Genomic DNA, 12,690 nt, shown 5'->3' on the forward strand with positions numbered 1-12,690 from the left:
CTTATTGAATTTTATACTCAAAACACTCTAAAATTCAAATATTTTATCTCCATTTGTTGATTACAACTGAAGCAGAGAAGTTAGGTAAATTTTCCTAGGTCACAGAGCTAGTTAGTACCAGAAGGGATATTTTTGTTCAAATGTGTCTGATTGCAGAATCATTCTCCTTCCACAACATGTGGACACATTAAATTGTAAACAAGAAAGTGTCTGTAGTTTTTTTTTTGTTTTTTTTTTGGAGAGTACACTTTATTTTGCACTTAATTGAATTGTTATATATGTGAGGTCACCGTTGTCTCCTAGCCCTACGTTTTGGTTTCTGGCCATTGAAGCTTATGTATTTGTTAAAGGCGAGCAACTAAGTCTACTTTTGCCATTGGCTTTCCAAATGCAGCCAGAAATGTGTGGGCCACAAACCAGGGCTTCATGAATGCTGTTAATATCTCTCATGACAGATTCTTTTTTTCAAATTTTATTTTTCAATTGCAATTTACATTAAATATTATTTTATACGAGTTTCAGGTGTACAGTGTAGTGTTTAGACAATCATACTTTAAGGTGTCCCCCCTGATATTTCCAGTACCCATCTGACCCATGCATAGTTGTTACAATATTATTGATTATATTTCCTTTGCAGTACTTATATCACCGTGACTATTTTGTAAATATCTATTTGTACTCCTAATCCCTTCAGCTTTTTCACCCAGTCCCCCAAATTCCCCTCCCATCTGGCAATCATGAGTCTACTCTCTGTATCTATGAGTCTGTTACTATTTTGCTTGTTCATTTATTTAGTTCTTTAGATTCCACATACACGTAAAATTATATGTTATTTGTCCTTCTCTGACTTATTTCACATAACATAATATCCTCTAGGTCCATCCATGCTGTTGCAAATGGTAAGATTTCATTCTTTTTTATGGCTGAGTAATGTTCCATTGCATATATGTATCACACCTCTTTTATCCATTCATCAATTGACGGGCATTTGAAAGTAACTGTAGTTCTATTTGTGGCATTAGGCCAGGTAAAACCCTGTTGATCTCTAAATCATCTCTGGTGCTATGATGATAAAACAAGCTCAGGCAAAGAATGAAAAACAACGGAGCATTTTCTCCTCCAAAGTTACAAAAACAGGATACACTCATCTGTAGTTCTTTCCACTAAAGAAAAGTTCTCTAATGTGAAGGTTGGCTTGAAGCCTGACCTACTGCCCTGTGTTCTGGAAAGGATGAGATCTCTTTCTCAGCAAGCAGGATGGGTTGGGTAATGTGAAATCCAGACTAAAGGACAAGGAAACTAAAGTAAGGGGTGTGCCCCAGGATGACGGATGTCTCCACCCCTTGGCAGGGCCGCCACCATGACACACCTTTAGCAGCCCCCTGTACATTTCCACAGTTATTTTCATCTTGTATCTTGTCTAACTTGATCATTTCATAGTTTTATGATAGAGATTGATCTGTTCCTCTAGTGGCTCCCTATAGCCTGTAGGATAAAGTCACATTTCTTAGTCTGGGGCTCAAGACCCTCCATGGTCCTGTCCTAGTCTACTGTGAAATGATGCAGGTCTCCCTTTCCCTCTGAAGTCTTCTCTAAGTCCACCTCATCTCCTGGTATAACTGCCTCTCTCTCCTTGATATTCTGCACTGAACTGTGCCCCTACTCACACAGCATCTATAAAACTGCAGGGCCATGGACTTGACGCATTTACCTTCTCCACCAAGCACAGCGCCCTTGAGGCAGGGCCTTTTCTATTCAGTGAAGCCACCCCCAAACTCAGATATGTACGTAATACATGTGTGTGGATTGCAGCTGTATAATCAGACACATACAGGCATATGGTCTATCTGTCTCTGGATCTGAAAATTCATCATTAAACATTTTTATTTTGGGGTTAAGCACTTTCTTAAAGCACAAATCATCTAAGAAGGGTCATCTAGCCAATCATTTTCCTTCTTGATAAGAGTGACTGGGTGGCCAGGTCATGGGTTCTTGAGATGTGGATGAGGTGTGACCTAACTGAAAATATTTTACCCTGCTGACCATCCCACCAAAGGCCAATGGCCCAGGACTCTACTTGGGCACCCATTCCCACCACTCTGAGCAGCCTCTGCCCCAGGCCAGCCCTCAGAGAATGGGGATGTTGGCACGGGAACCCAGGTCATTGTTGGCCAGGTTTGGGGTGCTCTGATCCCGACACTCGGTCATTCCAGTGTCCCCGAGTCCTGGTGCACTTGATCCACTCCCATGAAGAGCTCCTGCTGATTTCACTGCAGACTGTGGAAGGAAGAAGATTCATCCCACTGGTCTCTTAGAAGGTATGTGACCTCCAACAAGCCCTTCAGTCATTCTGAACCTCAGTTTCTATAGGTCAAAAGGGAGGCTAAAGTCATCCACTTGTGAGGGTTACTGAGAGGATAAAAGGAGGAACTGTGTGCAAAGAGGCTGTGATTTCACCCAGAGGGTGCCAGTTCCCTCCTGGGTAGCATAGGACTAGTCACCTGGGACAATTCAACCCTACCGCTTCCATGTCACACTGCCTCTGATTCTGGCTGGGCCTGGGGACCCAGTGGGCTGGGAGAAGGCTGTACTTCCATAGAGTTTTTGTACTTTCATAGGGCAGGTGAAGGAGATGAGGTAAGGGGATAGAGAGTCCATCTCTCACGGGCCAGGTCTCAGATAGAGGGCTACTGGATGAGCGGGGGGCGGGGGGGAGGGAGGAAGGGAGGGAGGGAGGGAAGAGGGAGAAGTGGCCTCCTTCCCCACAAAGATACTGGCCCAGGGGCTCTGGGCTCATCGTCTCTCCCTAGAGCCTTTCTTAAAGAAAGGCATGTCTGTGTGTGGGTTCTGGGTGCACTAGACAGTGATTTATGCTTATAGTCCTTGAAGACGAGGCCATATGCCCACTTATTCTCAAAAACCTAAAGTGATGTCGCAACAGGAAGGATTGCTAGAAATTGTTTAGTGTTTCCCAAACAGGTTCTGAGGAACTCTTGGTCCACAAATTTTTAGTAGGTATTTGGAGAAGAAATGGGGTCTCTGGCCAAAGACATTTGAGAAAGTCTGTATTAGGATCCCTACTCCTCATACCTCAAGTTCTAGCACGCACTGGAACACTAAATATCCTGGGAAGCCTTCACTGCTTTAACTTAACTTAATATGTCATTTTCCAAACCTATTTGCGCCTGAAGCATCTTTTCTGTTTGGGCTGTTTATTACCATTTTGCCAAGCAGCATTCAATAGAGTGGTTTGGGACATGTAGATAGAGCCAAGCCCTTCGTTTTATAGATGAGACAATGGAGGGTCAGCAAGCTTGGGTCACCGAGAGAACTGCCTCACCTTTTGGCCAGCTTAATTTCTTCTCTCTGTCTCTCTGCGCTATGACAGCCCTGGGACTTCCAGATCCTTTGGCTGGTGGTTGGTCAGTACTGACTGAGTTTGGATCCATCATCTGCCTAGGAAGAGTGACTGGGGACGTTTTTGCTGATTCCCAGTTGTAGATGGTGCACCCTTCCGAAATCTGTGCCCTAGGGAATTCCCAGTGGCCAGGGAGCCGTCTTTAATCTCGGATGATTTCTGGGTGATTGCTGAGCTGCTGGTGGTCTTGGAGAGATTCTCATGAAAGAGGGTGGTTAGTAAGTTTATCTTTCTTTTCTGCTATTCATTTTAAATTATGATTGCTATTCAGGAAGCATTTAGAAGTGGTGCAATGAGGAATTTTTGTAAACCTACACATGCACAGATTATATCCAGTACCACATAATGACATTAAAAAACAACACTGAGCACTTGGCATATTTGTTACTGCCATCAACCCTGAGAGTGGGTACCATGGGTTGTGGGATGTCCACAAGAGGGACAAAAACGTTGAGGCCATAGAGGTCAAGCCAGTTCCAGGACCAGGGAAGGGGAGCCAGAGTCCAAACCCAGGGAGCCTGTACTCCAGGCTCTGTTGTTATGGGAAGGATGCAGTTCCCTCATATTTGTTTAAGAGATCCATTTTTTCTAATACTGTATTAGAGAATCAATGCTTCAACCAGTGCCCTGGTGGCATGGACAATCTATTTCTAAAGGGACATCCTGCCCTTACATTTGTTTCACGAAGCTAGTGCCTGTGTGGGGAAACGGAATACTGGTCATGGTCCCTCCCTCCCCTGATGTGCCCAGGAGCTCTGTGCATCATCTCTTCTGGGACTGGCAGTGGAGCCAGGAGTGGACTGTGCAGCCCCATGCACACAGGCATGCATGCAGACTCTACCAGAGACACACAGTTGCATTGGTGAAATGCCAGTCCTAGGTGGCGTTTACTGTTCCCCAGACAATTATGGTAATGCTGTTTGACTCTGAGTGCTCAGTTACATTTCAAATTTATTTCCATTCATTTACAGCTGGATCAGTGGAAGACTAAGGTGTCTTTAGCCCTGTCACTTGCTGTTCTCCTGGATGTCAAGGACTGACATTTGATGCCATTGTTCCAATCAGCATAGTGCCGACTTCCTTCCTTGCTTCCCCAGCCCCCAGGCCCACCCACCCCACTCGGGCCCAGCAAGGACTTACACACCCCACTGAGGACAAATTGCATTGCCTAGGAAGACCCAGACTTTCTCCCCCTGGCAGAGCAAAGGCTGGCCTCATGAGTGGTTAGTGTGTCCCTGGAGGAGGATTCTCCACACTGAATTCCTCCTTTCCTCCCAGCTCCCTGGCCCAGCACCCAGTGTTCCCATGTCTTTGGCTGAGGTGGGTGCCCTCACGGTCTGCTTGGTGGTGCAGGTGGTGGAGTGAAGTCATGGAGTAGGAGGAGGCGTTGGGGGAGGTGAGGTCTCGTGCCCCTCAAATAAAGTACTCCTTTCTGCTGTTGTCACCAGCATCTTGGAGAGAAAGGTCGTCCTGCAGGGCTGCGTCTGCGGTCTCAGCAAACTCTGTGCCCTTGTCCTCATTGGTATGGTAAGTGCCCTTGTGCCGGTACATGTAGTGTAGCATGAGGAAGAGGAGGCCAACCAGGAAGAAGGCCACAGCAGTGATCACTCCTGCAGGTGGGAAGAAACGCAAGGCTCTGGGTGAAACCAGAGCAGGGGACCAAGACATGCGGGGGTTGTGGCAAGGCAGACTTACTGCTACATGAACACTCTCAGATGGGCTTCCCTATTCCTGCCACTCTTCTCCCTGCCCTGTGTATGCTCACTCTCGTCAGTGCTCATCTGAGTCCCCCCTTCTCTCCCTTCTTTCCCTCCTCTCTCCTCCCTCCACACTTCAGCATTTGGCAGACACAGGCTGGGACAGTATTCCAGACTTGATCCCTGCTCAGGAGCAGGTGCTCACAGTGTACCGACCTACGTGCATTATTTGTAATTTGTATAATGCAACTGTGTGGGTTTGCCTAAAACTGAGGGGTTCAGGGGACTCAGAACTTTCAGTTTTAAAACAAGAGGTTTCCTGGGACATGAGACTTAAAGTACTAGAACCAGAAAGATGCTGGAAAATGGGGTGGAGTTGCCTGCCTGGTGTGCACTATTCAGGGGGAAAGAGCAGGCCGATGGACTGGGCTGAGCTTGGGCCTCCCAGGACAGGATGGCTTGGGTAAAGCATGGCTTCACTGCTCATCGCCCCACCCAACTTCCCTGAACTGCAGTAGGGCAGGGGTTGGTCAAGCAAAAGACTAAGGCGGGAGGGGATCCTGAAGGATGTGTGTGAGGGTGTGGGGTATGGGGAGCAGCTATTCCTTCATTTGGAGTCAGGATGGGTTGAGAGATGAGGTTTGAGGGCTGGTCAGTAGATCCAGGCCACGGTGGGCACTGGGGTGATGGATGAAGGGGGAAGACAAAAGAGTTTGAACAGGGCTAATGGGCAGCCCCTTGTAGGGTGGGGAGAAGGTTTGTGAATACAGACATTTGCTTTGAAGCCACAGAGCAAGCCTTCTGCCTTAACTTAGAGTATAGGTTTATTTGTGGGCTTTGAGGGATGTTAGTGAAACTATTTCCAAGTCCCACCTTTGAGGAACAATTTCCTAACCTTCCTGCTGCCTTCAGAACAGCACTTTGTCTTCATGATGTTAATAATACTGCCCAAGGAAAAGAAGGGTTCAGGGTTCCAATGAGCTGGAGAATGTCAATTACATACAACCTAGCAGGAGTCCGAGGGCCTGCTTTTTCTTATTTATATCTAATAGTGAAGTCCCGGATCTACTAACGAGCTGGGGAGATGTGTGAATCTCAGAAAGAAACAACAGGCTACCCCTCCCAAACCTAGTCCTTTCTGAAGCATAGTTTCGGGTCATAACCATGACCAGTGGGACCAGGGCAGGGTTTGAAGCAAGGCTAGATCAGGGTCACATTTATTTATGAGGGAAGGATGTGAGTGTGGAACCACGACAGGGGATGGGGTGAAATGAGGACACAGAAAAGAGTTCAGGGAGCCCTGGTCCATCCAGGCCACCTCCCCAAGGCAGCAGCTCTATCTCCAGCCCCTGACCTCTGTGAATCTGCAGCCCCGTGAGGACCCTGACATGGTGCCCTTGGCACTGCTATTGTCTTACTCTCACCCACTGGGACACTGTACTGGATGCTTTTACAGGACCAGACTCTTCCAGTCTACATTCAAAACCGTCTTTCAGAGAAGGAAGGCACTGGCCATGCCCTGGCCCAAGTCCTCAGATGAGCTCTCCTCTGGGTATTTTCTCTGACCCTCCTGACTACTTGAAGGGCCCCAGGACAGCTCACCTGCAATGACGGCGATGTCTCCTGTTGTCCAGGCCATCCCGGGGTCAGGGTCTGTGAACAGAACAAAGGAGCTCCAAGTTGAGAGAGGAAGTTCCCCTACACTGGCAACACCTCAGTCCAGCCTGCGCCCTCTGCTCACATGTGAGTAGCTCTGTGAAAAGGCCCAGAGTGGACAGGAAACAGCATGTTGCATGGGCAGTCCTCTGGCCAGGGGTGCACAGAGAATGAGAAACTCCAGTGAGAGCCAATGAGAACTTTTCATGACAACAAAGGTTCTTGTTCCTCCCCCCAGTAGCAGTGCTCCTCCTGAACCAAAATCAGTCTCACGCAAAGGCATCGCTACCTGAGATCACTTGGTAAGGTGACCTTTCTGACCAGACCTGTGGGTTTCTTGGCAGATCACCACGTGCCAAATGTGGCTGCCACTGCATAGCTATCATGGACACCGTGTCACAGAAGGAACTCTCCAAGACCTCATGATAATCCTCCATTTCCCTTCATGATTTTAAGACTAAAATTATTTTCCTCTTCCTAGAACACCCAGACCTCCTAGTCTGAAGCCATCTTCACTCTCGACTCAAAAGAGCTCACTCTCCTGAGTCCTTGGCCCTGTGCTCTGGCTGGACTGCGTGGGCAATGGGAACCAGGGTAGTGGGGACCTCCATCTGAGGCAGAAGGAAGAGCCATTAGAGGTGTGTGGGAAGTGTGAATATAGAGCCTTGCAGGAAAAAGGAGAATTTTCTCTCACAGCTTCATCTGAAAACATAAGAGCAGGAAGGGTCAGTTTGCATCCCTGGGACCAGGGCCTGATCACTGCTCTGTCATCATCTGACAAATGCCACTAACCCCTTCCCCCAGGCCCCAGCTGCTGCTGACATCTCGCATCCTGTCAGCTGCATCTATGCTTCCAGCTGGAGAGGAAATGTCGCCTACATGGGAGGACAGCACTGTCTGCCCTGCTGCCTCCAGGAGCTGTTTGCCTTTGACCAGAAGAGAGGCAGGCACTGGCCACCCTGTGAGCGTGGAGCACCAGGAGAGATCTGACTGCAGCTGAACTACAGATCGCACAGGCAAAAGCCATCCCCAGCCCTGGCAGTGGGTGCTATTGTGCTAGGGAACCTCAGGTTAAAACACAGGCTCTACCCTTTCTTGGCTGTCAAATTTCAACAAGTTACTTGACCTCTTTGGGCATGCATTTTATTATGTGTAACTTAAAGAAAGGGAACACTTCCATTTTCCTGGCTTGCTGTAGGACTGAATGAGGGAGGTTAAACGGCAGCTTTACCCAAGGCCTGTGTCTACTAAGTGCACAGAGAACCAATGCAGTACTCCTCCTCTTCCTTAGCCCCCAGGACTTCCCACACTGGAATTTCCTGAGGCCTCCATGGTTGTACCGGCCTGCCTCCACACTCTCCTCTGCACCCATGAGTGTAGGAGCAGGACAGTCCCTCCCCATCTCAGCATCCACTGGAAGAATCTGTTGTCCCTGCACTTGGCCGTGTGGCCCTGGCCCTGACCTTGTGGTGAGGTCTGCAGCTGGATGTCCAAATTGGGGGTTCAGAATCCCCGAGCCGTGGCACAACTCAGCCACTCTACTTCCATCACCCACATTAGCTTTCTCCTGCTTTGTTCTCTATCTCCCTGCTCATTGCTTGATCTCTTAGTTGGGTTTCCCTTGAACAAAATGCTGTAGGACTAAGGATTTGGTTTATTCCCTCTTATAGTGTTAATGTCTGAATCAGGGCTCCAAACATGATGGCAAGTGTGCTACTCAGAAACACCATTTGCATTGTTACTCGGGCCCCTATGCTTGTGGTCTGTGTGCACAAGTAAAATCAAAGCTCTATCTAACTGTCCCCCAGCTGCATGAGAGGGGTCCTAATGCTTTCTAAACTACTCTCTCTGTCTCTCCCTCTCTCCCTCTCCATTCTTTGTATCTCTCTCTCTCCTTCCCTTTGTCCCCATTCTTGGGCTAGAGTAAAAAACAATGGAACCATGGCAGCATTTGTAGCAATGTGCTGAAATATAGTAAGAATGGCACAAATTAACATATTTACCATCACTGAGTACAAAGCACAAGGCTCCACGGAGCAAGGAATTAAATACCATCTGTAGACTGATTAGCTTCCTTGAGTGGCAGCGTATTCCACCTTACCCATCTTGAGGTGGGTTACACCTATGGTGTCAAGAGGAATTTCTCAGAAAAGTTACCTCAACTCTGCAGCCTCCCTTTCTTCATGTGCAAAGCAGAGACACACTCCAGCCTAACAGCGTTCCTATGAGCTGACAGCTGAGGCACTGTTCTCTAGCTTGAGGGTGCATCAAAACTGGAGGTGTCTTACACCACTCACTGGACAACTGGCCCCACTGCTCCAGAGTCTGAGTCAGCAGGTCTGGGTGGGACTGAGAACATGCATTCCTAACATGTTTGCAGGTGATGCTGCTGGTATAGGAGCCCCCTCAGAAAATTATTGCACTTGTGGCTACAAGAGTGGCTACAGGCCACATGGCTCAGTTCAACTGCTATTACACAATATCCTTTGCAAGAACTGAAGGGCTTGGTACCCCTTCATCAATGACATTAAGAAGTGACAGTCACAGCTGTCCCCAACACAACTCTGAGCTGTGTCCTTTCTTTGGGAGTAGCTGATATAGTTGGAGAGCTGGCACAGTGAACGCCAAGCACTTATCATCTCTGTTGACTCCCCTGCCCAGCTCCAGGATCAGTGGGTGAGGGGGGAGGGGACCCTTCACCAGGGTCTGATACGGGCACCTGCCCTCTGATCAGTGACTAATCAGGGACTGCTGTCATCACCAGGGTATCAACTAAAAGATCCTAATGTTTCCAATACCTAAATTATGTCATGAGCTATGCCTGCTTACAGGAACTAAAAAGGATTCCCCACCACAAAGACCAAGGTGCTGAGTGCAAAAACAAAAATGGCAACAAGGGCATTGTGTGTAAAAGGACCATTTGCAAATTAGCCAGGTGCAACAGAAGAATAACTAGGCATGTCTAAAAGAATTTAATTGCTCCATAACACAGGCTATAAAAACAGAAGGCTCTTTCCAGTGTAGGAGGTGCCATTGGAGCATGAGCTTACCCTTCTCCATTCCTTGATCAAAGAATAAAGTTTCTTCTCTGCTTTACTGAACTCAATCTCCTTCTATAAGTGCAAATGACATTGGGCAGAAGGACCTTGTTTTGGTTCCCTGACCTGGAAGGTTGAGTAACACAGTCTCCTCAGCCTGGATCTTTGGAAATCCTGAATGGGTTTGAGGTGCTCTCAGATGACCCAGTGTTTGCTGAGTGATTTCAGTGAGACTGTGGAAGGAGGAACAACCACTGCTGATTTAAGCGTGCCTGGGCTCTGATGGTGCAGCTGGAAGTGCAGGAAAGTGCTTTTGCAAAGGAAGATATCAGGGGCACCAAAATGGCAAAGCAAATGGATACCTGAAGATATTTTGGGGATCCAAGTGTGGGGTTGTGTATCCCAATCAATGTTTGCTTGGCTTCCCAGCTCTGAGCCCCACTGGAAGTGGCTGTAGCACAGGACACCCTGGACGTGCCTATTTCTTACCTCGGCTACATTTCAATGTGGAGAGAGTGAGGGCATACAAGAAGCCCCGTCTGCCAGGCTCAGGGCTGGGTATCTGCCTGCATATCTGTGCACCTATTGTTGGCCAGGTATGGAGTGCACGGGAGAAAAAGTGAGGGCAGAGAAACCCAGCTCCTTACCACCCTGGACTGTCTTCGGGAGTGCCGTAGCCTCTCAGACCTTTGCAGCATTGCTACTATGTTGGGTCCTTATGAGTATGTGGGAGCATCTAGTGCAGTGCCCACATAGGCTGGCTGTTTGGATATTACTTACTCATATTACTGTCATTTTTGACAGTGTCAGCCTCAGTCAAAGTGGGATTCTCAAAAATGGGTACCTTTAATGCTCCGGTACACTACTTGGCATATGTGTCACCCTGAGAACCAAACATTTTCTTTCTAGTAATCGGTTCTAGAGAAATAATCTGAAGTGGAAAGAAAAATTCATGCTAAGGCAAGTATATTGCAAAATGGTTTAAAGTAGAAAATAAAAGGAAGAGAAGAACCTAAACATTCCACAGTAGGGAACTGGTTATATAAATTACAATATGCCTATATGATAGAATATTATGCAGTTATTGAAGCGAGGCATGGGGAGTCTTAGTGACAAGAGAAAATGCTTACAGTATAATTTAAGGGAAAGAAATAGGGCATTGTAAATATAAGTTAATTATTTAAAAAAGCCTTAGAAAAAAGAATGAAAGGAAATACACTTGAGATATTGAGGTGGTGGATTTGAATGGTGGATCGCGGTTATTGTGGCATTGTTTCCTTCTAAGGTACAGTTTTATGTGCTTTCCAAACCTGGAAACATGTGTCCCTTTTAAGGATGAGGAGTAGGAGTGGGACTTCAGAATTGGCTCTTAGAACTGACCTCAGACTAGAAGTCTATGCAGGTTCTGCCTAGTCTGACCTGCCTGCCCAATCCTGTGCCCCACTGGCTGTCTCGCACAGGCCATCTGGGCCGTCACTGGACAGTGGGACTGTGGCTGCATTCTCTAAACGATCCGAGTCTTGTTTTCCCATACGCTTTGCCTGACCTGGTAAAGAGAATCTTCAAGTAGACATTTTCAATTCCAGTAACAAAGTGCACAGTGGGGAAAGAACTGGTGCACCCAGTGAGCAGAACTCCTCTTTTGTTTCTCATGGGCTGTAGTTGTGGATGAGGAAGTTGAGCTGTGGTCTGACTCCAGCAGTTCTGACCTAGATTCTTGTTTCTGCAGGTGGAGACAAGGGGAGGATCTGGACTCTCAGGAACCAGATCCAAGGTGCATATTAGAAATCACAGGGCTGCTGGCCACAAGTTTGCTTCTCTGGTAGTTCCTAGAGGTCATCATTAGTATCCTGTCCAGTGGCTTCTTAAGGATCTCCAGGTTTCAGTATCTTCCTACTGACACTAGAAAGATCCATCTCATTTCCCAGACTGGTTGAGAGCCCTGTGGCTAGAATTCTCTGAGGGCCACACTGTCCTTCTGATTTCAGTGTCAGGAGAAAGAATCTTATAGTGGGAATGGGCAGATTCAGTTTTTCTCCTCCTGGCTTCCTGTTTCTTCATTTCCTCCATTTCTTTTTTTTTCTTCATCCCTGCGACCATCTTCAATCTCTTCTTCCTTATCCATGTAGGGGTTCAAAATGAGTCATTCTGAGATGTACCTTTTTGATATGCAGATTATTACCAAGCCAAAGGCAACCCAGATGCTGCAGGCTTAAGAGAAACTTCTGGTCGCTTTAACTAACCAGGAGAATTTAAATTAGGGACCTTTCCCATAATAAGAGATTATCAGTGATAACTATTTTGACCTATCTATATAGGGCAGGGCAAACTCCTAATTACTGAACATCTGCTCAGTAATTGCAATCAGACTTCCTTCTCTCTGAACCCCAAGGTGCCTTACATCAACCTTATCTCAGAATTCCATATATACCATTTCCCCTTTTTGTCTCTGAACCCCTATGTATGTGGGGTTCCCATAAGCATATATGTAATTCAATTTGGTTATTTTCTTTTGTCAATTTGTGTCATGTAGAGTTCATTTTTAGAATAGCCAAAAGAACCTTGGAGTGTAGAAAAAACGTTCTTCCTCTCCCATCAATGATTTTTTCCCTACCGTTTTTGAGTCTGTGTCTATTTCTATATTTATAGAGAAAAAGCTGTATTTGGCCTCTAGAAGCAATGACCTCTGCATCTCTTGCAGAGAGGTGTGCTACGCCGAGTGCGTGTCAGAGAAGTCAGGTTAGAAGGGTCCTTGCATGCCCTGAAAGCCAACCACTGTAACTTTAGTTTAGTTGAGTTTGCACCTTAAGGTCACAGGTTTGGCTTTTCTCCTCTTTCAAATGTCTGCAGGAGAGGGGTTGGAGGAGTTAAAACCACCTGT

General features: G+C 47.0%; 1 protein-coding gene across 1 annotated transcript in view; it reads right to left on the minus strand.

Annotated features, from left to right (window-relative positions):
- Nucleotides 1-3,831: 3,831 nt before the first annotated feature.
- GYPC (glycophorin C (Gerbich blood group)) overlaps nucleotides 3,832-12,690 on the minus strand; it is a 39,990-nt gene continuing 31,131 nt past the window's right edge. Inside the window, exons 2-3 of the mRNA XM_054575029.1 lie at nucleotides 6,718-6,768; nucleotides 3,832-5,028 (exon numbers count right to left, since the gene is read on the minus strand). Of these exons, the coding sequence (XP_054431004.1) occupies nucleotides 4,832-5,028; nucleotides 6,718-6,768 (248 nt within the window). The 3' untranslated portion in view covers nucleotides 3,832-4,831. The remainder of the gene's footprint in view (nucleotides 5,029-6,717; nucleotides 6,769-12,690) is intronic.

The sequence above is a fragment of the Pteronotus mesoamericanus genome, unplaced genomic scaffold (genome assembly GCF_021234165.1).
Source record: "Pteronotus mesoamericanus isolate MK-2021 breed Mesoamerican mustached bat unplaced genomic scaffold, CSHL_Meso_final contig_27, whole genome shotgun sequence".
Taxonomy (NCBI): Eukaryota; Metazoa; Chordata; class Mammalia; order Chiroptera; family Mormoopidae; genus Pteronotus; species Pteronotus mesoamericanus.